The sequence below is a fragment of the Salminus brasiliensis genome, chromosome 6 (assembly GCF_030463535.1).
Source record: "Salminus brasiliensis chromosome 6, fSalBra1.hap2, whole genome shotgun sequence".
In the NCBI taxonomy this organism is placed as follows: Eukaryota; Metazoa; Chordata; class Actinopteri; order Characiformes; family Bryconidae; genus Salminus; species Salminus brasiliensis.
In genome coordinates this window covers 18,272,446-18,300,130 of record NC_132883.1, presented here as the reverse complement: position 1 = coordinate 18,300,130, position 27,685 = coordinate 18,272,446, and the positions used below count along the sequence as shown (strand labels likewise).

The following is a 27,685-nucleotide window of genomic DNA, read 5'->3' as shown; positions in this document are numbered from 1 at the left end:
TCATAGTGCTTGCAAGGAAGGAACGAGTTAAGGGCTTTCGCTACTGAGCCTACTGACCCTACATGGTGGGAAGCATTTATACTCCTACAGGGTAGTGAGGCAATACATTTCTATCATCACAGCCCATTAAACTTATTTAGCTCCTCAGTCAGATTATATATATACATATCTCAGTCAAGCTGATTATTTAGGTAGCTTCATTAATATTCATACCCACAGTAAGATATTAGGATACACTTTTAAGGGTTTGCATAAAAGCTGGAAAAGCAAACAAGATGCCATTCCCAAAAGAAGCAGAGATCACATTGAATGTTAATGGAAAAGTGAAGTGGGGTAGAGTCTACTTAGTCAAGTGTCTTTACTTGTCTTTAATGAGAGTTAATATATTACATTCAGTGAAAATCAGACCGTTATTTGTGAAAACCACTATTAAGAGAAAATGTACAGGAACATCTCCCATTAAATTTTTAGCATTTGATCATCATGGTTTAAAATCACTTCTTCAAAGTGCCAATATGATACGAACCCTGTACATCTTGGAAAATACATAATTTACAGTCAGTTCTTCAGCAGGATGTACATAACCATTCCAATACATCACAAGCGTCCTTTATGAGGACGCTGGTCTTTGAAAGGTTCGAGTACAAAATAAGACCTTCAAGTGAAATCTCACAATAACACACATAATAAATAAGGCGTGTAATAAATAGCTAGCCTAGTGAACTTAAAGTGAGAGTCAGTTCAGACTCGTTTGCACGTACAATGTTCTATCCACATTTACAGGACCATGAGTTCCGTTGCACCGTTGCATTTCTAGTCTCCCCAAAAATCATTAACCCACCCTCTCTCTCATCTGCACTAAAAATGACCCGTTCTTGCACCATCATGGCTATTACATTGAAGAGCAGGAACAGGCTAATGATGGCACAAGAGTGAACGATTTCTAACATGCATTTGGCTTCCCACAGTCGGCGATTGGAGTCCACGCATGATTCAAACAGTATTGCCGAAAGTAATGGCCAAGGGAAGTGCTGCCTCATAGGCTGGCTGGACGACTATGCAGTCTCTGTTCTTGCAAGGTCATTCTTAAATCACATAAGACACACGTTCCAGTTTCACAGAGGGATGATATTGATATCACAGCGTGGTGATGGTGAGACCATGCTAAAGCTCCTCTCTGTCTTTCTCTCTCTCCCTCTGTCTCTATCTCTCTCTAGCTGGGTCCAATCAGGCAGAGCAGTAGAACTAGGGCTGAGAGAGAGAAAGAGAGAGCGAGAGAGAGAAAGAGCAAGAGAGAGCGCTGGTGCTCCCAGCAGATTGCTGTAAGTGGAGCAGTGGACCTCGGGGAGCAGACCTGCCGGATGGATGGGACTGCATTTCTTCAGGGTTTCCTTCCCCTCCAACTGTCCTTGCTCATCCCGATCCACAGAGAAGTGGCCAGAGCTGTCCCGGTGTTTGGGGGGGGGGGGGTGAAAGGAAAAAGAAAGAGGCCAAGGCCATGGCTCCCTGAGACCACCTCCAAACAGAGTGCACAGAATTCCTTAAGAGGCTGTCCATGGCAGTTTTGTTCACATTATAATCAACATTTGATGATAAATAAGATTTATTCATATTTTTAAAAATATCTTTTTTAATCCTTATACTCCATGGATCTGTCTGTGGACCCGGACGTCAATTTCTCACGCTCATTCCTTACATAGATAGCAGTTTCTGAATAACTGATTGTTTTTACTCGATAATAAGCCTTAATATTAATAGCTAAACCTACTGCTGTGACTTTAAGGGGTTAAATTTGGCCAAACATTTCTCTGAACTAAAGGAGGGTGTGCTTTACCTCATATAAATATCTTATGTCTACTGGGAGACAAGTGACTTTCCAAAGTGTGTGTAGTTCACAAACAGTGTTCTCTTCTCCTACACTCTTAAAAAATAAAGGAGCTTCAAGTGTTTCTTTGAGCAATGCCATAGAAGAACCACTTTTTGTTTACAGCGAGCGATGATTCTTCAGGCCTTCTTCGTACTCACATGTCTCTATTACAAACATGGTTCTTTAACCAAGTGAACCTCTTATTAATCATAATGCAGAAACTACTATGAAGTATTTGGTAGCTATTAAGCATCTTCTGTGGTGTCCCACAGGGTTCTATTTTAGGGCCTATGAAACTGACGTTAATTATGAATAGTATGAGTAGAATGTAGTTTTCTGGGTGAATACCTAAGGTGTGGGCCTATTTACAGGGTCTGAGGAGCTAAGGAACAAAGTGTTCCTTCTATGGCTAACCGTTTGAGACACCCTTATTCTTAAGAGTGTAGTGTTAGTAAAACTGACTCACCTGGTGTCCATTTATAGACAGAAGGCAGTGGTGTTCACTTGAGGCTCCTGTCTGCCACTGCTTTCTGTTAAAACACTGTAAAAGCTATATTTATTTTGTAATTTTTACGCACAGTCACTGTACAAAAAGGCTCGGCTTCAATTTCTGGTTGCAGTATTAAAAAAGAGAGAGATAGTAGCATGCGGTTAATAAAGGTTAATGAGTGTTAAATTCCCTAAGAGGGGTCTGAGAGCACACGCATAATTCCCACCTAGCAGCAAGAGCTTTAAAACCCCTCACTCGGCGAGAGGATTTGATTTGGCAACATGTGCGTGGGCCTGCAGTGTCGTGTTTGTTGGTGCAAAAAAATGTGCTGGTGGGTACCGTCAAGGGCGATTTGCTAATGCGTCCACTCTGTGTACATACCTCCAACCCTACTGCGTCATGGGATTTGACATGAGACAGCATCGTTCAGTTCTATCAGTCCTCGGGCTTTTGGCTCTTGACATCCCTGTTCATTTCAGACGGTGACGTAAGTGCGTTTGTTTGTTCTCAGGAACACTTGCTGTTAATTTGCTTACTGCGAGCACCACTGGGAATGACTGGAGATGCTTAAGCTAAAGTAGGTGCACACAGACACACTGTAGTACCACTTACTACACAGATAAAAAAAAAAAAAAGATACAAATTTGAGCAAAATGGTCACATTGCTGGACGATTTCTCTTCCAGGTCAGTATTTCAGCAGCGAATGCAGGGTCAGTGTGAACTGGCTTCTGCAGCTCTACACTGAGCAGTATTGGTCCTGACACACACAGCAGCTAATGAGGTCTACCTGTGCAGGTCCAAAAGGGCCAACAGAGCTTCATGCTGAGCTGTTGGTTAGACTGGCTGGAGAAACCCAAATTGAGGCTTGAGAGGAAAAAAATAAAACAAAAAAGCTGAAAGAGTTCACAAGTTCGAGAAAAGTGAACAGAGGTCAAATAGCTGTGTAAAGTACCTCTACAGGGAGGCAGATGGAATGATGAGTGCAGAAGTTCTTTGAGTAGGAGTGTGTTTGTGTGTGTGTGTGTGTGCGGGTAGCCCATTTCACACTCATCTGACAATGACACAATTGACAGAATCTTGGACACTGTAGACAGCAGCTGCTAGACAGCAGAATGCTAGCACTAAAATGGACTGTCCACACCAAAATAATGGTGGTGGAGGAACGGTTTCACAGGACAGTTTTTCCCCAATAATCTAATAACCTCTCTTTAGTTATTACAGACTGGCTTCCTCCCCTTCAGTCAATGCTTGTCAGTTAAAACTGCTTGTCTTTTTGGTGAACTCAAAAAGCTAGGGCCAATTATATGATGAACAACCTTCAGATTTTCTCTGTTTAACTTCTGTCCACCCATTCTGAATCCTTCTTGTCTTGTTGGATGAGTATGAACTGGACAGTGTGTGTGTGTGTAGGGTGTGTGTGTGGTTTTTAGCCGTCCTGCTGGGCAAGAGCCTGCAGCTCGGCCGTGTGGAGGGAGTGCTGGAGGAAGACGTTCTTGCGGCTATACATGTGCAGGGACAGGGGCCCGCGGGGCGGCTGGCCTAGGCGTCCCGTGAAGGAGGAGTGTGGCCGTTGCGGAGCTCCTCTCTCACTTCGTGGCCCCACACCCCTCTCGCTGTCTGAGGACAGGCTGCGCGAGGGGCTGGCTCTACTGGGCAGGCTGGAACTGCTGCCGGCCACAGCGCGAGGGATCTGCGATGGCCCTAGATGCTCTATCTTACGTGGCGCCGTCACCTCAGATGATTCTGTTCTGCGCTGTCCTGGGACCACCTCCCGCGTTCCTACTCCTCCGCCATGGCTCCAGGCTCCATTAGGTCCAGCACGTTCTTCTGCCCCCACTGGAACACTTCTACACTGCTCGGCGGTGGACGGTCGCGCCGGCCTTCGCTCCCTTGTTAGGCTGCTGCTGCTGTTTTGGCTTGTGGCTCGACTTGGATGAATGACCTATTGAAATGGTGGCAAACAGAAGGAAGAGGAAAGAAAGTGAGGCCGAGCAAATTAGACCGCTTAATTCGGCGACGTTTTGACAAAAGCTCGCTCTGGTTCCTGGAACCTCTTCTAATTGTTTCCCGACCAACTGGAACCTCTTTTGTGGAGGAGCTGGCTGAGAGCACGTGTTGCGGGGAGGTGCCGCAAGCAAGAAAAAATAAAAAGTCACAGTGGAGCTTAAGCCACCTGTTCAGTTTTTCACACAACACGGCCTCACTTACATAACCATGCCTTCATTACTCACAATGTTAATGAGCAGCACAGTTAAAAAAAAAAAACCAAAATACTCAACAAAATAAATGACCAGCTGAAAGATGCAGTGTTTTAACCTACTAATGGTTATGCCAGAGGTTCTCAATTCTTTTCTGGGGGACGCCCAGCTCTCTCAGCTCAGTAAAGGAAGCCATAACAATTCTGAGCTGAATTAGGTGTGTTAAAGCAAGGAAAACTTGAAAATGTGCAGAAGAGGGGGTGTTCAGGACTATCATTAAGTTCGCTGGTCTACACAAACTGGCTATTTCTGCTGTTTTATCAGCTAAAAGGGCTGATTTTGTATTTGTTTTCATATGTACCAAACATTAACTTACAAAGCTCAAACACTGTAGATTTTTCTTCCCCTTTTTCATGTTATTTGGCTTTGTTTCTATAAATAGGAACATACTCCACACCTCAGTTGACTTTTTAAAAAAATATTGATTTAAAAAAAAAAATCAATACTAAGTTATTAGAATCTGCTCACTCACCTTTTCCTTACAGTATTGTCTGAGAAGGAAACCTAATTTAGTAACACCCCTCAGACAGTTATTTCCAGTTCCACGAGGCTAGATTTTTAGGAAGAGAGATGTAAAAACTAGACATTTGTGTTTTTTTAGGTTCTGGCTACTATGTATCTCCAGACAAGGGGACATTTTTAAGTATATGCAATTTCACCTTACAATAACAGCTTCCGAATAATTTTCCACTGATCTGTAACAGGAAGAACGGCATCTGTATCGCTGCCACTTTCGTCCCGGAACACTGCTACTATGCAAGAACTGCATAATGCTGCGTAACCCAAGTCATGTTTGTGTAAAACCTCTGTGTAAAATATTACTTAACCGGGTCAGTCCACTTGCTTCTTTCACTACTGTATGTTCGTCAGTATCTTCAGTTACACTCTGTAACTGTAGAAGGAGCCAAGTAGCAAAAATTACCAATTGGTATATAAGGCCACTTTAACCAACAAAGCAGTTAGCTAATTTTTTTCAGGGAGGAACGTAAAAAAAAAAAATACAGAGTACAGATTTCACATTAGCCTTTACAAAGCTATCCCAATCAGTTCTCCTCCTCCTATCATGTTTCTGCATCCCCTCAGAAACTACTACAGTGCACCCAACAATAAAGGCACCATTATACTTCTTTTAGATATTAATAGAAACAACACAGTAGCCCACAAAACACTCCAGTTCCCAACTATAACCCAACATAGGACATGCTTGTATCGTATCTACCCATTGTAAACATGCACATTTCGTACCCACTCTGAGGGAAGATTTTAATGCCCTAAACATGGCAAAGCTAATGTCTCTGAATGTGGCACCACGAAGATAATAGGTGGATGGGGCTAAACACATGCTGAGTTATGAAACAAGCACTGCAATGACAGTAACTTCAGCTGCTTCATGCTAATCTACTGTGGTTTGAGGGAGAAAAAAAGTTGATTAAGTGCGCTGTTGCTTAACTAATAGAATTTAAAATTTTAAAACACTGCAAGACAAGCTACAAGGATGCAGGTGCTCTGGAGAGGAGAGTGCAAAGGAAAGCAAATGAATTTTGCAAAAGGAAAGGTTGTACCAGTCGCAGTTTCAACTCATACAGGACAAGTAAGTGTGGACGTGGACTGAAGTTCAAGATTTAAAAAAAGTTGGTGTCCTCTCAAGTACACACTCTGCGGTGGTTCAGCTTCTCATACACAAAGACATAAAGGCATCAAAGTGGGTGACAAAAGAGAGGGAGCAGTTTTGTGCCTGCTTTGGAAGTAGGCCAGACACGCACAAGCACACACACACACAAACTCACACAAACACACACACCTGTACACCTGCACAAGTCACACTGTGCGAAAACAGGGGACTGGAGTAAATCAGAGTAATTTAACGGACCCAATCCATTTGGGTCTTTATTAGCCTGTGAAGAAACCAGTCCGGCGCTAATGGCACGCTCCTGCTAAAAGCCCCTCTGGCTGATTATACCCAGTAGGCAGGAAGAAATAGTATGCTTGTACGCCACACATTAAACCACCCATACACACACACCAATTGCAGCAGATCACATGCATATACACACACACACACATACACTCACAAAAACCTAGAGCACAACAAAATACTCCAGTTTCCAGACGAAGCCACAGGCTACGGGCAATAATCCATCTGCATTGTGAACTGGGCTTAATGCATGATTGATTAGTGGACGGTATCAACAGATGTCTAGCTTATGTATTATCCCACCCAAAATCAACCAAATATCAAAACCAAAATCATCCTGTATAGGGAAACACATACTTGACATCAATTTTCTTCCCCTTCACTTTCAACCATAGAATGATGCACAACAGATACTGAAAGGTGCATTTCTTTTGCGAACACACAAGTTCTCTCGAATCAAGAAAGAAAAAAAAAAGTGACAACAGCCCATTGTCGTCTTTAGACAACAGCGGCGCTTTCAGTGCCAGGCGCGCTTCATTTTCCTCAGCCCTCCCGGATGAGCTTGGCGCATTAAATGATAAATGTTCCTTCATTGGCGTTTTCATTGAGACAAGAGGGAAAGAAAGTCATTAGCTGCAGTTTGGAGCACACTAGACTGCTATCTTTTGTCACTGTCTCGCAAATGTCAGAGGCAGAAGCAGGCGCGTGTTCAAGCTCTCCGCCTGCAGCTCCTGTAGCGCCAGCCGTCTAAAGCTGCAGAAAGCGGCCCCGGCTCGCGATGATAAAGAGAAGCTGCCAGATACAGAGAGAGAAAAACAGAGAAAGAGAGAAAGAGAGAGCCTGGAGTGCTTGAAGACCACACAGTCGCAAAGGCTGAGCAACGGCTGCTTTCCACTGGCCTGGCCAAACTGTCACCGGGCGCAGGGACAAATAGCCAGTGCTATCCACCACACAGACAAAGTTTAGACTTCCTAGCAGCAAACTTTTCGTATACTAGTATTTATGGCCAAGTCTGCTTCAAAACAAGGTGTCGACTGTGAACTCCAAAAATGACGTCTAAAGCAACCCCACTAAACACTAGTAAAGCCCCACCAAACACTGACTCTAGTCATTCTAGTTGGTATTAATCTTCGAATAACTTTGAAGATATTCAGTAGCTACTATTAAACTATAACTAATGGACCTAATTAGCATATACAATGTTAAAATAAATGAGCGGCTCCAATTTAAAATGTTAGCAAACTTGCTTCAAGAAAAGCAAAAAACTTCTAATAGTAAGTTAACACATCTTTAGGCACGATTCTCATTCTGTTAACTAAGTTTGGTTTAACATTTTTGTACAGTTACGGCCAAAAATATTGGCACACCTGCACCACTTCTCCCAGAAATTTGTGGCAGTTACAACTGCTTTGGTATTCATATGGTTATGTTTGTTTGCAATAGAAAAACACAAAAAAGCAGAGCTGACACCATTCCAAACAAGTCTCCAATGAAATGAACTGTAAACAATTATTAAACAATAAAAAAAAAATTAAAAAAAAAATTATATATATATATATATATATATATAAATATGCTTTTATTAATTTGTATTTGTGGCGGGTGCACAGATGGCACAGATAGGAAAACACCTTCAATCAGTTTCAATGGAAAAAAGCGGGAGCCAAAATTGTAGAAAAGTATGGACAATCCCAAGACTACACGTCTATCTCCAGAGATCTCAATGCTCCTGTGTCCACTGTGCGCAATATCATTAATAAGTTTACAACCAATGGAACTGTAGCTAACCTCATTGGACGTGGACGGAAGAGTAAAACTGATGGAGGATTACAACACAGGACTGATCGAATGGAGGCTAAAGAACCTCAATCAACTTCTAATGGTTTCAGTTATTGTTTCCAAAGGGTGTGCTACCAAATATTAGGTTGTGGGTGCCAATAATCCGGTCAAGTCCATCCATCTGCCTCTGCTTTTTAGTGTTGTGTAGAAAACAACTAAACATGTTTCTAATGGAAAGGAATTTCTGGTAGAACTGGAACATTTTCTAAAGACGTTCATGGAGTCCCAATATTTTTGGCCATGAGTGTAACTAATGTGCAGGTTTTTAGGTATATTAATAAGAATAAAGAACTCTGAAGAAGTGTGGGCCCACATATGAGCCCTGTGGGTTTAGGGGGCTAACTTGTTTTGTTACAATATGCAACACACAGCAAACAGTCAAACCCAGCTCAGTCTCCCGATCACCTTGCTAACAGATGTATGTTGTTTCTGTGCCCTTTCAAATCAAAGCCACGTTGAGATCCCTTAAATGATGGCTCACCTACAAAAGAAAAAACACCTTGCCAACACCTTGTTTTTTCTTTCAAAACGAGAGCCAGAGATAGCTCCAATTAGTCTAACCTTTACACAGCCAGCCCACCTCAATAATTGTAGCCTTTATTAGTCAGTCCCAGGATTCTTTCTCAGAATTTCTCATTTCCATTCGGTGCAACTTGAAGGTCTCCCTCCCAGGGTGTTCGAGCAGGTCTTCTATCATACTGATCAGCCATAACATTAAAACCACATTGCTTAATAATGTGTAGGTCCCCGTCATGCCACCAGAACAGCTCTGACCCATTAGACATAGCCAGCATTTACAGCATTTTCAGCAGTTTGTGCTACAGTAGCTCTTCTGTGGGATTGGACCAGACAGGCTTGCCTGGGCTCCCTATGTGCATCAATGAGCCTTGGGTACCCAATATGTATATCCTACCCCTTAACAGGTGCCATTGTAACCAGATAGCCAATGTTATTCACTTCACTTCACAGGGGTTTATTGTTGTGGCTGATCAGTGCATCTAACCGAACACTAATGAACATTCTGTTACAACTGCTGAAAGAAACAACAGAAGACGACTTGTCTTTCAGCCTTAATGAACACAGCGCCTCTAAATAGTCGAGCTTTGATGGGCTCACAGGCTAAATGTGCTCGAGCCTGGCACTGTGCCTCAGCTTGTGACACTATGGAGGGGGAGGGTTGGTTTTTGAAGTGCAGTGAACAAGATGTTTGAGGGTTTACATGGATATTTGTCTGAGACTTTTGATATTCAGTATAGTGCCAATGTTAAAGAAAACACCTTAGAGTCCTTAGATGTTTCCCTTTTCCTCCCAATTTGGTAGTGCCAATTAACCCACCTGTTCACAGCTACCCCCAAAACTACCAACGCTCCGAACACTTGGAGGGTAAGGACTTAACACACGTCTCCTCCGATACATGCAAAGCCAACCACCGCCTTTTTTCGAACAATTGCCAATGCGACAATTGCCAGGCAGCCGGTGATGCTACCAGAGGAACCGCAACAGCTAACAGGCGCCTGCACCGGCCAATATCACTTTGACGAGTGGTGAGGGAAGAGAACGCCATCTACCCACCCGGAGACAGCACGGCCAATTGTGCTTTCTCAGACTCCGTTCAGGAGACATTTCTGAGGAGATCAGATTATCTACTTGCAGGAGAAAGTAAATGATAATTGGAAGGAAAGTAAGTGAAAAGTGTTGGAAAACTGTAAAGTGGTTCAAACATGCAGAGAAAATGAGACGCCTTACAACTGTCCAAGACCTGGTGGACCACAACACTGCCTCTCAACATATAGACAGCACTTAAAGCTTTTATCTTCGAGAGATTCAGCTCTCCTCTCACCTCAGATCTGAAAAAACCCACAGGTCTTTTTGTCCATTCTTCCACTGTGAGGCGTAAGGGAATAGCAGATTAGCACATTCTCATTATCAAATGAATGGAAATGTCCAACATGGCAGCTGTACTATAGAAAATCATGCATTTCATTTAAAAAAGAGCCAATTGACTTGTTAAGGTTCAAGGCTCAGCAAAAGTCAGACACTCAACTCCCAAACTCAGATGAGAGACCAATGAGAACACAGTTCTTCAGCTAATCGCTTCTCATTCAAAACTGCGTACATGAAAAATTAAATAAATAAAGGAAGAAAAACTCCATGACTGTCTATAATATTAGCATAAAAACATCAGAATTTCTTTGTTAATTTTTTTCCTTTTTTTCAGAGGTTCGTCCACGTTTGATGTACGAGTCGCAACAAGAAATTCTCTGTTATGTCTGCTAGTTGACAAAGGCGGGGGAACTTTCAGAACTTCAAACGACGACAGGGAAGGCAATACTCATTGTCTTATCAATCAATGCCAGAATGCTTTTGCAACATGACACTACGAATAATAACGTGTTCTACTCCGTTACAAAGGGACACTAAATACCTTCTGTATAATTTTTTCCATCAAATGTGTTTTCTGTTTTTTGGGGTTTTTTTTTGTTTTTTTAACAATGCCAGGGAATGAGTACCTTGTATTCACGGCCACCCTGACTTTTTCACAGTGCTGTATAATATATTCATGTGTATCTGTTAGGCAGCTTCTATGTAGGATGCATTATTTAACCATTTGTTGTTTATTTATATATTACTTGAATTCTGACACATGCACCTTAACCTTATCCTCGGGCGTATATGGAGCGTATAGTATCTACTGCAAGCCATGGGCTATCCATGTGCTGTACGTACTCACTTATGTGCACTGAAGGGACTTTTGCAAGAAGTTCCACGCTGCACTTACTACGACTGAGCCTTCCGGAGTTTACTATAGTAGATAGATGGAACAAAAAGTGTTCTGTGCGGGATGAAGCATTTAGCTTTTAGGTGAGACGTCCTTGCGTGTTTGCTGACACATGCCATTTTGTTTGCTTTTACTGCAGCTCCAGTTTGAAAATCGCTTGCTGCTACATGTCACAGCAAAACAATTTTGCATGTCAGTCAGGTGTCAGTCAGTTCCTTTTCGGGGGCAGTCGGTTTTCGGTCATATTAAGGACAAAGAGAGTGAGAATATAAGTACCTTTACTGTAATATGTATCTATTACCATTGTTTAGCTCGTTAAATTTTTATTATTATTATTATTTTAGCTTTAAGTAGGGTTTATCCTTTTTTTAGTATCTACTCAATGGTGTTATATAAAAAAACGGGGGGGTTGAAAGGGAGGCTAACAAAGATGTGAGAAGAAGTGTGCGACTTATAAAATGAAAAGAAGGAGGATGGGAGAAAGGGGTGGGGTCTGAAAAGAGAGGTTGCCGTATATGAGGGAAGCTTCAGCTGAAGGGAGTCAGGGCATGTTGCTCGATGACGATGCTTGATGGAGCTTGGATTTGATATGCCGAGTTGTGGAGTGAACTTCAAAGCCCTTTCTCCTATTGCCTTCCCTCAAACAGCTGTCAGCTTTGGGAGAGATAAGATTCTTTACAGTGCTTGTCTTGTTCTCTCTGACAGCACAGGACCTGGATAAACAATAAAGGAAATATATATCAAAAGGAAAAAGAGGAAGAGATGAAGAAAAAGGCAGCCATAAATTGAGGTTCTATCAGCCGTTGTGGCAGATGTCTTCGCAGGCTGATGAGCACGTTGCAGCTGCCTGGGTGTCACCATGAAGCTGCAGCTGCCTGTTTTAAGGACTGTCAGCTCCACTGACAAAGTGTGTGTGTGTGTGTGTGTGTGTGTATACATGTGTGCATGTGATGGGGGCGAGTGTGCTCTTGCAAACATACGAACGGCAGATACGAACCCCAAGTCATTTACTATGCTTACAGAGTGCCAAAGGCTTGACATTAGACTAATTAAGACAGATATCTAATTAAGTCGTTATCATGTAATGTAGGGTGACCATATTTCATTTTTCAAAAAAGAGGACACTTGGGACACACAGGCGTCTGCCGTGGTTATGATGTTGTGGCTAAAGGACCTAAGTTGTAGGACCGTGACAATGTGTGTGAGGGTCTGGGGGAGTTTTTTTTTTTTTTTTATATGCAATATTTTTTAAATCATGCATCTATGACATAATTGATGTAGTCAACCAAAATCGACGACCAAATTAGCAACCAATTTAATAGTTGATTATTTGGTGATGTCATTGCGTGTTATAGTGGCATAAGGCCACACATGTACTTGTATCGCGCTCTTTACTCTTTACTTAACTTGAAAAACTACGTCATAGCTGGAGAAAGGAGGAATCAAGACTCACAAGGGGGACCCATCCTCCTCTGGTCAGAACTGTTTATAAATTATTATTATACTGCTCTACTGATCAGGTGTGCAAAATTAGCATATAATCATAATATAACTAATATAATCATAGTAGTGATGCTAAGAATAATGAGAGTAATGACAGTTAATAGTGGCAATAATAACACTGGCAGATAGAGTCCATGTACATTTTAACATAGTCAGCAGGTAGCAGGGCAGGAGGGTGGGCAGCTAGTCTGACACGGGTGGCAGTGGAGTCTGGTGTCTGAAGTTATATCAGTGTGAGACTGTGGGAGTCTCATGTGGATATGGGCTGAGGGTAAAATGAAGAACTGCATGTAAGTCAAACCCAGCGGCGTTATAAATAAGGAGGCCGGTCACTGGTTAAAATATGAATGGGAGTTACATGGCTAATGCTCAACAGAGCCAATCAGCTTACTGATTACGGATAAAATCCTGCAATGATATTGTCAATGATATTGTGGCTCTGGACAGACTTCATGAAAATAAGGTCTCTAATACAAACACAGAAGAACACAAAACACTGAAAGCTAAAATGACTCCCTTACATTTATCTCCCTTTTTTCTTTTTTTCTGATCTCAAAAATTATGAAAAAACTAATTAAGCATAAACTGTGAATCTTATGGTATTTACCTGTATTGTCTTCATTGCTAGTTAGCAAATGCATGATCTGAATATTCATTTGAATAATTATTAGATTATTATCAAAATACTTGTTTGTTGCAGCCCTACTAATAAATGGCCTTAATAGCCTATGTGGCCAAATTATGTTTTTGTTTTCATATAAACTCAAGGTGTCAAAGTAAAAAATACACTGTACACATCATATTTTTATACCATCATATCCAAAAATAATAAAATCCATAAAACATGGTTGCTTAAATAACACCACAGTTTCACTAGAGACTGTTTAGTCTTCATGGTGTGTCCCAACAGGCTATAACTGTGTGCGCGACTGATTTGACTATTGATTTGAAGCTCAATGCTTTTGGGCCTTTCAAAATATTTGGTCCATTTAGTTCCATCAAGACAAAACCACAGGATTTTTCTTTTTTGGTTAATGATTAGTATTTATTTACATTTGTGGTTTTAGGCAATTTTCTTGCTGTCTCTCTCTCTCCCTCCCTCTCTCTCTCTCTTGGAAGCAGTTGGTGGCAGTTAATGACTACTGGTTGCATATAGATGCAGGGATATATAACACCAACTGTGGAATATTTAAAGCGGCAAAATTCTGTACACAGCAAACACAGACGTCAAATCAGTGCTAAATCCCAGACGGAATGTTATGCAATTTAGAAAAATCCCAGCAGGAAGTATTTTAGATCCCAAAAAGAGGACATATCTGGGAAAAAGAGGATGTATGGTCACCCTACGTAAAGAACATGGTCCGACTGTCATAATCTGACCAATGTCAATCTAAGACCTAACGTGCGAGAGAAAACAAGCAATACAGACTAAAGAAGTCTAAACGGATCAAACACATTTGTCACCTGTGGAAAGTACAAATTTCTGAAACTTATAGATGTTTGATGACTTGATAATTATAGAACTGACAGTTTTTTTAAATGAGGTTGAGGCACGTTTACAGTCAATATGAAATACTTGATATACAAACACATAGGAATGCACACAAATTATTGTGTATTAAAGTAGTAAGACACCTGTCAGCATGTATCACCAGTGATTTTACCCAGCTTCATGGGAAAAGCATGGTACCATATGACCTCATGTGATCACTTAGCGCTAAACTTTAAGCGGATTCAGTTACCGCCAAAACGAAAGCATGGGAAAGCTGAAACACTGAGACATTTTGTCTGAGGCGTGTATCCTACGACTTTATTTGATAGGATATTTGTGTTTGTGGAAGAGGAGATCTTTAAATTAGGATTTGAAGTTATCACTCTGTCGTTTTAAGTAAAGATAAACCATCCTTCATATGTCTGTCACACTTTCCACAGATGACAGTTGGCAAGACATGAGCTCACTTAGGCCAGAGCCCAGCATGGTTCAGAAAGTTCACTGAATATTGCGAATATAAGTAAAATCTGCCCAAATTGTTGAGGCTTTTTATTCATATGACTTTTGGTTTGACGACAAATATGTCAGTGAGAACGCTAAGAAATAAAATACAGTGACGTGTATTTTTTTGCTTTGGCCTGGACCAAGAGAACTGACCTACACATATAAATGCACCCAATCCTTAGATCTTTTTTTATATCCTTTTTTTTTCACAATACACGTAGTATACAATATAATTCACAGAAAGAAAGTAACATGATCATGACAGCATTTAGGCAGAAAAGAAGATAATAATAATAATAATAATAATAATAATAACATTATCAGCAAGGGTAGACTTGCTGATTAAAAGAGTGTGTTTAAACAGTACAGTATTTTTGTACTCAGATCTATTCATCCTTATTTGTTTCTGTGGTGTCAGTTGGCATTAGTTATTTTTTCTAGTAAATAGTTGTCTACTTGTCTTACTATTTCTACCCATTGTTCAATACAAAGTCTGTACAGGCTGTACAGTCTGTTCGGTCAGCTGGCATCTTTGCAACACCTCAGAGCAGTTGTCTCTGTGAATGAGAAATGAGGAGAGACCAAAATACTCAAATCTGAAGATCTGAACTCTTTCAGAGTCGTATTTCAACACACTGATCAAATGTGAAAAAAAGCTCATCCAATGTTTGTAGCGTTTGGCTTTTTGTTAATGGGCAGGACTTTATCCGTAAACAGATGCTGTGTTGAGCTTTACAAGAACTCCTAGTCACATTTCCACCAGTGACCGGTCTCCTCCTATATAATGTCTCTGGTTCAATGGTAGGGGGGTTCCGTCTTACACCTATTTCACGTTATTTCTTTTTTGCTTGCTATCAACAGGATCTTTGCTAAATATCTATCACTTTCCAAAACATGAGGGAAAATCATACACATATAAACATCATGAGGAGAAAGTTTATGCAGTAGTTAAGCAGACTATGCTCGGGTGCATGTAAACAGGAGCATATGTGGACTAGTCTTTTAAATGACTTGGGTAAAGGTATTGTTTTGATTCTGTTTTTTAGAGTTAGCCAGCCTATCATGCGACGATCATGAATTTGCAAGCATGAGGACAAAATTCATGAAACAAATGTGTGATGGGTCCTAGTTGCACAGCCATTCTCCTTCATTAAGTGTAATTCTGCTTATCATAAACAGGCAAAGCAATAGCAGGCAGCTTTGACTGCCTTGAAAGCGCTGTGAACCAAAATAGCCCAAACTGCTGGATGGCTTTTGGAGCTGCACATCCCATCAGCAACCTGGCATACTGCATAATTTGCGCTCCATTTGGGCCAGTGGCGGCACGGAGGTAGACAGTGAATCACGGAGCCAAAGGCCTAAGAGCCCTCAGGCTGCGCTGTTTGTGTATCTCCACCGCTCGCATCCATTTGCTGTGGTGTCAGCCTGCGGAGAAGTGAGCTGTCACCCTCTCATGGCTGTTATTACCGTGCTTGGTTGAGGGCTTCCGACGAAATCGATGTGATGACCGCGTCCCATGCGCTCCTGCTACAGACTTTCATGTCAGGTGTGAAACTACACCAGGACACATGTCCTAACAGCCAGAAGTGTGGCGTGCTGCGAGACGGCTCGCGCAGCGCCTAGCCTCAGATGTCCTACCAGCACGTAGCTCCGGAGCCGGGGCTAAAGTCAACAGCTGGAGCCGCAGTCGTTTACTGAGTCAACACTGCGGAGGAGGCAGGGCAATTTCAGAAGAGCGGGACCCGGCGCAAGACAGCACATTTCAGATTAACTTTTTTTTCCGCAAATTTGAGGTTTGTCGAGGCAATTTCTGCAATAATTTTTTAATGAGGCAATTCTAGTTTGAATTATTAAACATTTCATAGATACACAAAAAACAGCAACTGTTCAAAGTCTCAGTTTCATTAACCTACATTTTAAAAGTTTTTCACAAATGCTATTGCCTTTTTTTTTCTTTTTTTTTTTTGGGAGTGTGACTCATGGCTTTAGACTTGGGATAAAATTGCAGCTGTATGCTTTTCCTTACTGCTGGAGCTGTGTATACACAAGACACAGCAAAGACAGCTCTGTCGGAAGCTCCGCTGGTTTACGTCAGCCCTGATCTGTTTTCATTGGAGCGCTGGAGGGCTTGCCTACTTTACACCAACTAATTTTTTACACCAGTGCATCCTCAGGAGAGACTCAGTTTTTTAGGCATGTGATATTGGGGCCTTAGGGGCAGTGTGCGACCCGCAGTGACAGGGTTAACGCATTTCTCAATTTATCTCAAACACTAACTTTGTATATTTATGACAATTTACAGTGCTGAAGGACACTTTTTTTATTTTTGGTATGCTGGATAAGAACTCTAGTCTTGAACATGGGCAACCTGGTGATCATGTTCTATTCATTCACCTTTTATTTATCTGTGCAGGAACCAAATGCCCTCTGCAAAACAACATAATTGGTAGTCTGTAAAGACTGGCATGGCCACTCAGCTATTCATTTTTAGAGGATTCAGGTAATGCTATCAATAACAAAGGAACGGGGTGATTCCTTATTCATTTCATGCCCATAGCTCACTGAAACAAGATGAAAGGTGGGGAAATTCAGTCTTAAGTGCCATATTCTAAACCTCTGTTCGTAACTGGAAGAGAATGAGAGATGCTTCATTATGGTCTTAATCTGATGCCGTTTTTGGACGGAGGACAGATAAACAGATACTCTTGTTTTGAGGACAGATAAACCAGCTTTCACATTTCTGTGCAACTTTGGCCATTTCTGGACTTTGCAACAAACAGATAAAAGAAAAAACTGAGCACTAAAAAACAAATGGACAGTGGCATGCAAAAGTTTGGGCACCCCTGATTTTCAAAAGGCATACAGTTAAAGATGACGTTTAATAACAAAAAAGTTGTTTGGGGGATTTTCACCCATTCTTTCCTTGCAAAAGGCTTCTAGTTCTGTACGATTATTATTAAGTCTATCCGCAGATTGTTAATGGCATTTAGATCATGAAAGTGTTAGGGCCACAGCAAAACCTTCAGCTTGCACCTCTTGAGATACATTGTGAATTTCGAAGTTCAGGGTCATTTTCCTGCTGTAAAATTACACCAGATGTTAGATTCTTAACTCTACCAGACAAATGTTCCCTGTGCCACTGACTGCAGCACAAGCCCAAAGAATGATCCATCACAAGAAATTCTTTAAAGATTTTAAATTCATCCGTCCACAAGAATGCATCAGGCTTGTTTAGACGCTTCTTTGAATACCTCTGAAAGGTGAATTTTATAGGGAGGGCATAGAAAATGATCTTTTGGATGACACAAAAAAAAGAAAGTCATTTATACAGGCGTAGATCACTTCAGAGTCTGCTAAATCTCTCTGAAGGTCATTTGCACTCAGACGAGGGTTTCTGATTTACCTTTCTTGCGACCCTATGAGCAATTCTCTGTGAAAGACCTAAACATGACCAAGAAAGTATGTGCTAGGCTGCTGCTTAGAGAAGCCAAAGACTACTGATTGTTGAGACAAGGATTAAGGAGCTTTCATGAAGCTTTGTAATCTGGATCACCTGGCCTTTCCTAACAAAGACTTGTCGTAATCCTCACAAGCTAATTAAGGTCTGAGATCTTAGTAAAAAATATCTAAGAGCTCTAACCTTATGCCCAAACGTTATTTTTCCATTCTACAAAATAATTAAAACTAATTTAAAAGTAATACACTAAACTTGCATCTTCTCCTCATGAAGCCATTCACAGTAAGAAAACTTTTACCAGGGATGCCCAAACTTTTCTAAGCCACTGTAACTGTAATTCATTGTGTAATTCTTTCATTCCTTAATTTATAGGAGTGTGAATCTCAATACACAGTTTCTGGGATAATACAAAAAGATACAGTTAAAAGTAAAGATGGTATACATCACGATTCACCACTGATTCAGGCCTGATTAAATATGATATATATATTTGTATTCAATATGCACTAATGTCGCCTAATTCTATTGTTACCAGGCCTGGTCAACAGGGCAACATAACTGAAAATAAGTAGTAACTGGCAAGTAACCCAAAGCAACCGATCGCTGTGTTGGGAAACAAAGCCGATGGAGAACAAACCACAGACTGATTTAATTATGAACAGCTTGCAAAATGATATTTTATCCTTTTATCATTAAAATTAATAAGGCAATAGGTAGAGGCAGAACAAATTTACAAATGTCTCTGTTGGGCAGTGCGACAAACTGCCTAAGGAAACATTTTGCATTTTCCATACCTTTCCAGTGTTCCAAAGGTTCTGATGAGTGAGCGGTGAAATTGTTTCCCACAGGGAACTACATGAAAATTCATCTAAAGCTGAATTCCAGAGTGCCTCACTATAACAAGGGAAAACATATTTCTTTATAAGCAACACCTGGGAACTTGTAGATGTGGCAAGCAAACTACTTTGGTGTGCATGATTTAAAAACAAGAAATAGCCATGAGACTTCACACGCTCACCAATGAACCGAAACGACTGGGAGTTAGAGAGAAAAATAGATGAGCTTGTTCAGAACAAGGGGACCAATGTGTCAATTTGGCAAAATTTTGGTTACAAATTGAACACTGAGAACTGCCATCTGTGCAGAAAACACCAAGGGTAAGTCCAGAAGCAGTAAAAATACATTTCTCTGGCTAACTTGTTGGCACGTAGTCCACCAAGGAGAAAATATTGTACTGGTTAGTTGTAGTTTCAGCTTAACTTTATCTAAGGAGACACTTACTCCTCATGCAGCACCAAAACTACTGATTACATACTGAATTTCATGACACATAAACTATCTAATCTAATTACAGTTACAGCCATGCACAATAATATTGCTTACTGCGATAATTCTGCAGACGTTACTTGCTTGCTTAAATTACATTATCGCCCCTAGCCTGTTCTATGCTAAGATTGTGTGCTAAGTCATTAAAATGGGGGTAAAAAACTTACTAATGTACGGTTTTCAACCTCAATTTGAACTGTTTACAGAAAACTGTACAATACACGTTTTACCAAAATGCTGATGATATGATTGTGTTTCTAGTATAGCTATCAGGATTCTGTTTAGTGTCTTTCACTGGCACTGTGGATTAGCAAGCTCTGGATGTAACTGCTAATACTAGCCTTACCTGTGCATTTTATCTTGTTCTTTCTAAGTAAATTAACTGTCAAGTGTCTCATGGGCGTGTTTTCAGCTGGTTTCCTTTTAAATGTAAAATGTATTCAGGCTTGGAAATTGACTGTTGAATTGAATTGTATTTTAGGAATTCAGGAATTGAAATTCAGTCATCAATTAAATAATTGCCCACTAATAGTACAGCATAAAAAACCCTCAATGTAACTCATTCCTTTGGTGGGAATTAAAATCACATAATTTAATAATACAAGAGTGACTGCTTGAAACAACAGGCTTCTGGTGAACTTCTCATTCTCCGCTTGTTGCTCACTACACAGAGAATGGGGAAATGCGGAAGCAGGAAGAATGAACAGAACACTGTGTCCTTCACGGGTCTCCTGAGCAGAGCCATCACATGTCACAGAGCGCTGGGTGATGGTTTGAGTGAAGGCAAGACTGGCCCTCTGGATGCCTGGCTCATGTCTACCTCACCTTGGGGGCTTGCCAGCCAGGGTTCTGCTGCCGGCCTGCTTCTACTGCACACGTCAATCCATTCCCCCCACACAGCCCTCATTAATAACCACTATTGTAGCTAGTGACAGCCCCCAGGGGGAGAGTGGGAATGGGGGGGGGGTTACAGAAGTGGAAACGGAGCAAGAGGCAGCAAGACACTAGTCGCTAAGCACCTGGGGTAGTGACGTTATGGGAAACTGTACATGCTACAAATCAGTTCCCTCCTAACCGCCTGATTCTGGACTTGTCCTTGGGTAAGGAAGCTGCTTTCACAACCATCCTTTCTTTGGGAAACACTGAAATCTGCGTATTTGTCTCCACTGCTCTTAATATAAATCTGCGTGGGTGGTCTGCCTCATCCCGTAAAAAAAATAAAACAATTTATGCTTATCAGATTTTATGTTACCACTGAATATTCACTTTCCATATTTGTCTGCAAAATATTCCTACTACATGCCTCAAGGCTATTCAGAATGTGCAGATTGCAAGGGAATCTTCCATTAATATTCATGTTGTTGCTTTTTTTTTTCATTAATGCCGGAGTAAATTGTGTTAGATCAGATTCTGAGGGCCGGGGGTCCTCTCAGCATCCACGAGATGAAAAATTCAAATGTACATGCACATGGCAAAAGAATGCTAAATGCCAATTTGCTGCCATCCCAGCACTCGCAAACTAAAGTTGAATGAGCATTTGGAGGACAAAGTATCCACCAAAAAAAGTCCACAATCAGTCCGCCCAGTATGAAGAGTGTACAACGATCAGCCATAACATTAACACCACTGACAGGTGAAGTGAAAAACATTGATTATCTTCATCTACAGTGGCATCTGTCGAGGGATGTGATATATTAGGCAGCAAGTGAAGAGTCAGTTCTTGAAGGCTATGTGTTAAAAGCAGGTAAAATGGGCAAGTGTAAAGGATGTAAGTGACTTTGACAAGGGTCAAATTATGATGGCTAGACAACTGTCTTGTGGAATTTACTGGTATGCAGTAGTCCGTATCGATCAAAAGTGGTTCAAGAAAGGACAAGCAGTGAACTAGCGACAAGGTCAAGGCTCACTGATGGGATCAATGAAGGCTCTACCTCACAACTTACAAGGATCTGCCACTTACTTCTGAGCTCTTGTGAAGACCTACTCAATATTAGGCAGGTGGTGGTAATATTATGGCTGATCAATGTGTATGTGAGTGTATTATACATACACATACATAATGTTGACCACCACAATGCATTTGAAATGAAACAATCAAGATTTAATTGACATGTAGGCTTTTTAAAATAGTATCTCACAGGTCAAAAGTAATTGGACAAACTAACACAATTATAAATAGAACGCTATGTTTAATACTTAGATGTAAATCTTTTGCAGTCAATCACTGCTTGAAGTCTGGACCTCACCACATGCAGACTTTCCTGAGTTGAGATTCTTTGCCAGGCCTTTACTACAGATGCTGCTTGTTTCTTGGCTTGCTTTCGTTGGATGATTTGGGTCATTATCCATCTGTACACTAAAGCACTGTTCTATTATTTTTGCAGCATTAGACTGAAGCTGAGCAGAAAGTACAACTCTTGACACTTCAGAATTCATCCTGCTACTTCTATCAACAATCATATAATCAATAAACACCAGTAATCCAGTTCCACTGGCAGCCACACATGCTTATTCCATAACAGTGCCTCCACCATGTTTGACTCGCCACTTGCAGGCAAGTAGCACGGTGGAGCAGATGGATGCTACTGTTTCAGGGTGCTCCCGTGTTTGTGTTACCTTCTGGCTCTCTCTGTTTAGTGAGGCTATTATAGTCAGATCTGCTGGAGTTGTCAGCCACACTCAGGGTAATGTTCATATTCTCTGTACTCCCTACAATTTACATTTTTTTAGTTAATGACTGCCCACCTCTCTGGCCTGACAAAGATGGAAGACTGACTGTTGGATTTCCTGCTACCTGCGTCAGACCAGCTGCCCACCTTCCAGCTACTGCTTTCTGCCCTAGTTGCCGTCTCTCTATTACCGACTACGCCGAGGTTTTACAGGGACTCTAACTATTTGCTTTGATTATTATTATTAAAATAAATTATTATTATAATATTTTATTTGATTTCATTTGACCTGGCCATGAAACTACATATCAGTCAAGTGTACAGTTATGTTTGACTCCTGTGAAAATGTTGGGACCGTGTAAGAGATGGCTGTAATTCTTAAACGGTTAATGTGATATTTTTGTGAAACCACTTGAATTAAAGCTGAAAATTCAAAATTCTAAAAATTGTGTCACTGTCCAAACACATATGATCCTGGCGGTATACGCACACTCCCTCTGATGCCTCAATAAGTGTGGATTCAGAATAGGAAGCTGGGTGTTCGCTGCACCTGCCCTACTTTGATTTGACTAATGAACCAGCGGTGTCCTGAATCTGTCCACTGGTGGTGGAGAGGAGGGCACAGCGAAAGAGGAGCGGGTCCCTGGGCTTGCCTTCCTACGTGCTGCAAAAAAGTGATGGATATGCAACCTCATCCTAGGACACTGGGCTAGGCCAGGAATGCGCATGGACTCATGCTGGCGCCAACACGAATACACACAGGTATCGGTCAGCAGGACTGTGTGTTAGTTAGCATGGCTCAGTGGGGAATGACAACAGGAAGCGATCATGAAGACTGACATTCTGCATGGCAGGACACTGCTGGCTGTAACTCCAGTATGTACGACAACATAAGTTGTCTGATCTCCTACAGCTGAACTCAAAAGGGCATCACAGGCGCAAAATGTGCCCTGATGCAATCACAATATTCTAAGGACGTAGCTAATCACACAAATTGAACATTAGCCGCATTTACCAACACGATACTTGTGAGAAGCATGGTTTAAAAGGTGCAGCAAAACAATAGCCATCAACAAAGGTATTAAAAAAATGAATTTAGGATCCTGACAACAGGATCATGCCTTTAGGTTCACATGTGTCCAGGGCATCATACTGAATCTTGCTGCGCCAAAAGTCCTCTATTTACAGTCAATTTCTTTACTGTGTTCTTTCCCTCAGTTTACCTTTCAGTTTAGAAGAAGTTGTTCTGTAATATTTCTGCAATAAACACAATCCTCAATAGTTCTGGCCAGACCAACTCTCTTCAGCAGACACTGTGCTCCAGGACACTAAATAAAAAGATAATGAAGTAATAAAACCCACATGTATGTTGATTTAACTTCTTTATATATCTGTAATGCGTACTTAATGAGCAATATAGGAATGAAAGAAAGAAGCCTAAAAGAACTTGACTTGATTAAGAAAAAGCAATTTGTTTGGTTATATGATCTCATGTGCATTTTCATGCTGTGCAGATTTATAATCCATTCTTATTGTACATTATCCCTTGAGATAACTGTCCACAAGCACACAGTACACAGTACATCAGTTTGATTTCTATAACTCTGTTGTTTTCTAATGCCATCAAAAATGTTTCTCTCTCTCTATCTTGCTCTCTCTCTCTCTCTCTCTCTCTCTCTCTCTCTCTCTCTCTCTCTCTCAATGCACTAGATTTTTAAACATAATACCAGATTCTGCTCTATTATACACTCACAGAGCAATTTATTAGGAAGAGAAAACCAATTCTGGGTAGAGCCCTGTTTTACTTTCAAAACAGCCTCAATTTTTCATGGCATGTATTCCAACAACATGATGGAAACATTCCTTTGAGATTCTAGTTCATGTTGACATGATTGTGTCACACAATTCCTGCAGATTTTTCAGGAGCCCTTTCAAGCTGCGGATCTCCCGTTCTACCACATCCCAAAGGCGCTCTACTGGATTTACAGCTAGTGAATGGGAAGGCTCCTCTGAGGAGCACTGAAGTCATTGTCAAGTTCATGAAACCGGTTTGAGATGACTTTTGCTTTGTGACATGGTGAATTATCATGCTGGACGTAGCCAATAGAACATTTACCAGACCAGGCTAGAGTGGCTCAGCGGTCTAGTGCACAATGGCCTGAGGGTCGCAAGTTCGAAAGCCAAGCCATGCTGCTTTGCCATCAGTGGCATGAGAATCCGAACACAGTTGGCCTTGCTCTCTCTGGGTGGGTACATGGCAGTCTCTCCCCTCATCACTCTTAAAGCGATGTTGGCTCAGGAGTCTTTAGCTGTACAGTTCTGTTGAGTCTGTGCCCACTGCAACCTCGGCTTTCTGTTCTTGGCTGACAGAAGTGGACCCCAAAGTGGTCTTCTGCTGTTCAGAGTCAAGACTCTAGAATTGTACCTTAAAAAATCCCTGATCTGCAATCATGCTCTGCACTGAGAATCACTGAGATCATTACTGACCCATTCTGATGGTTGAAGTGAACGTTACCTGACCCATATCTGCATGATTCTATGCATTTCACTGCTGCCTCATGATTGGCTGATTAGATCATTGAATCAATGTGATCTACAGGTCTTCCTAATAAATTCCTCCTTGAGTGTATATTTGTTTTCTAATATTACAGCTTGGCAAAATGGTCTGATTGGGGTGCACCTGCACTGGAAACTGTTGAGGGTTAGATGGAACAGCTTCTTTTTTAATCTATAAGACTTTGGTCAGACAACAGGAAGAACCTGTGTGTCCTCTCTTATTTTCCATCTGCCAGGTTTTCCAGATATTTGCCTCGTCTATAAGATACAGTATTTAGTCTATGCTCACTATTTAATATTCACTCGATTGTAACATGTAGCCAACGTACAACCTACTGAACTGTATTGTGGAATAATAATCTATAAAAATGATTCAAATATAATGCTATGCCAACTCTTAACAACAGTCTGGCACTTACTATATTAACAGTTTTCTGTCTCACACTAAAGGTCCAGGAACAGCCACACACAATCGTCCAGTATTTCCAGCATGTGCCCATGATGCTCTTTCAGATAACCAGTCATATTCACACATATCTAAATAGCATGTTAGGTATTCACCCGTTGTCCTTTTTATCAGCTACACCAACACATATTTGCAGGGTTTACTTGGCAGGTGTACAGTTACTGACTTTTTTTCTTACACATCCCTGCTCCACCCCATCCGTCAACAGAAAGGTGCCAACGTAGGCCCAGTCCACCACTGACCAGCTATTATTAGGTTGACAATTCTCAACACAGCAGTGACAAACACTGTAGTGGTGTGTTAGTGTGTGCTGCCACACTTACCACAATGGTGTATCTTGATCTCTTCATCAGCGGTCAGCTTCTGAACGCAGTGCCACCATTGACTGACATTTTAACTGAGACGGCATGTTTAAAAACTCAAGCAGCACTAACAAGCCACTACCATGTGGCATCACAGCTGGGCTGATAATGGTCCACCACCCAAATCATCTCTTGTCAGTGTTGGTCCTATAGCAGTTCCTTTCCACCCGTATGCCTCCATATTAGTCATCTATAGTCATGTTTTTTTAACATATTTGAACATACAGACATCTAATTTTGATTTTTTACTAATTTAACACAAAAAGCAACAGATCCTTGCTATTATATTTTGACTGGTGTTTTATTTATCTTTTATATTAGCAGGAAAGTTCATTCAAATATATTATATTAAATATTATCAGGAAAGTTCATTTCTGAATAAGGTATTCAGAATTATTGTCTTGGTTGTCACTGTTAGTTAGCAAATGCATTAAACAACCTCAAGCTAAATTTAAAAGCTGATGGCTCCATAGAGTCTTTTGGAAATTTTTGGGAATTATTCATCCGAATAATCGGTTATTCATTATGATAGTCAATATATTATTCCACTGTCAAAATAGTCGTTTGTTGCAGCCCTAACAGATGATAAGTGCTGCTACAAGGTAGGTGTACATAATAATCCTGATAACTCTATTGCCTCTTATACTTGAGCTCACATAACCTCATAGTGCTTCCCTGTATTTACTATTTACTGTATCTGTGCTGTACATTACTAGAAAAAAAAACATGGCCTCTGAGTCACTGTGGTATATAATGTTCCAGAACGCAGCAACTCTGGCCTGGCCTGGTCAGAAAAACCAAACAGCTCTAAGAGAGCCATGACCTCTGTCACACTTCAGTGTGCCTCTGGCTTGGCTCTCTCTCTCATTCTCTCACACTCTCCCTCTCTCTCAAACACACGCACACACAGCCCTGTACAGCAGTGCTCTCCCCTCGTCACGCTCATGCCGCAGTCTGCAGTCCAGAGGATAATGGAACGCTAATTAATTTCTAAATCCAGCCTATTCTCAGAGATGAACAACCCTAAAATCTCCCTTTTGATGAATGTGCCGATTGCAGCGCTTTTCAATTAAGATGCTCCAAAAACCCATCATCAATGCATTGTAGTCAGTAAATCGTCACGTAAATCAACTTCCATGTTTTAACTTCCGTGGTTCTTTTCCTCCATTTGTCAGTCTGAGCTAATGAGTTCTAGATTTTTTGGCACTGTAAATATATCTTGTAATTGGAATAGTTAATAATAAATGTAAAAAAAAAAAATGATATAGTTTTTTTCACAGCAGCTGTTTTTCTTATAACATTTTCAATTTGGGTGTTGCTGAACAACAACAAAAAAAAGTTAACAGACAACCTATTATGAAACCATGATAAAACTGATTCCGGAGGACCTCAGGGGCGATTGTAATTGCAAACAAAGAGGAATCTGTGTCACGGTGGCCCTTTCAGTAAATAGAATGAAACTTCAGTCCAGTCACACCTGAACAGAGACAGACAATATTTACAACTCTCTGGCAAAGCCTAGCTGACACTGCAAATTTACAACCTGCACACTACGCAATCTTCTACAATGTCCGGCAAAATGTGCCTGATCTTCATCCTATTTTCTTTGCAAATAAACAAGTGAAAGTCAACTGGCTTATTACACGTGTTTCTGTATTCATTTGTGAAGAAAGAAATGAGAAGGAAAACAAACATGTTCTGATTTCACATCAAACCAGCATTTGTGGCATTACTTTTCAGAGTCCAGGCAGAACATTAAATGTCTTTGCCATGACCGCTGTTCTGGTTGTTCCTGCCTGCACAGGAATTAAATTGAACCCTGAACCTGAACCAGGTCCAACTGCTATTGCTAAATACCTCACATGCTCGCAGCAATTATTATCAGTATATTCTGAATGATTGTACCTGACAGAGAGCAGCGTCCACTCTCTTCTAATCAATAGCCCCGCTGCAATGGGGTGCAGCGCAATAGTGAAAGTTTCTGTAGCTACTGGTGTTACTAGAGAAATGCTTACTGATGTGATGATCAGGTCTCTTAATGCTGAGTATCAGCAGATACTGAATCAATATCTGTGTTTGTATAAATAATATAGCTTCACAGTTTAGAGAAGATATGCAGCTAATACTAATACTGAAGTAAAATCAATGTATTTTTAGTAGCAGTTTCTATAGGGAGTAAAATATATTATATATAGCTCCCA

The 27,685-nt window shown here is 41.0% G+C and overlaps 1 protein-coding gene across 3 annotated transcripts in view; it reads right to left on the bottom strand.

The window, feature by feature from the left end:
- Positions 1-361: 361 nt before the first annotated feature.
- ccser1 (coiled-coil serine-rich protein 1) overlaps positions 362-27,685 on the bottom strand; it is a 123,331-nt gene continuing 96,007 nt past the window's right edge. For 2 of the 3 annotated variants that reach the window (XM_072681906.1, XM_072681907.1), the window contains exon 10: positions 362-4,300. In XM_072681906.1, the coding sequence (XP_072538007.1) occupies positions 3,785-4,300 (516 nt within the window). In that variant the 3' untranslated portion in view covers positions 362-3,784. The remainder of the gene's footprint in view (positions 4,301-27,685) is intronic. The other variant, XM_072681908.1, reaches the window with a different exon arrangement.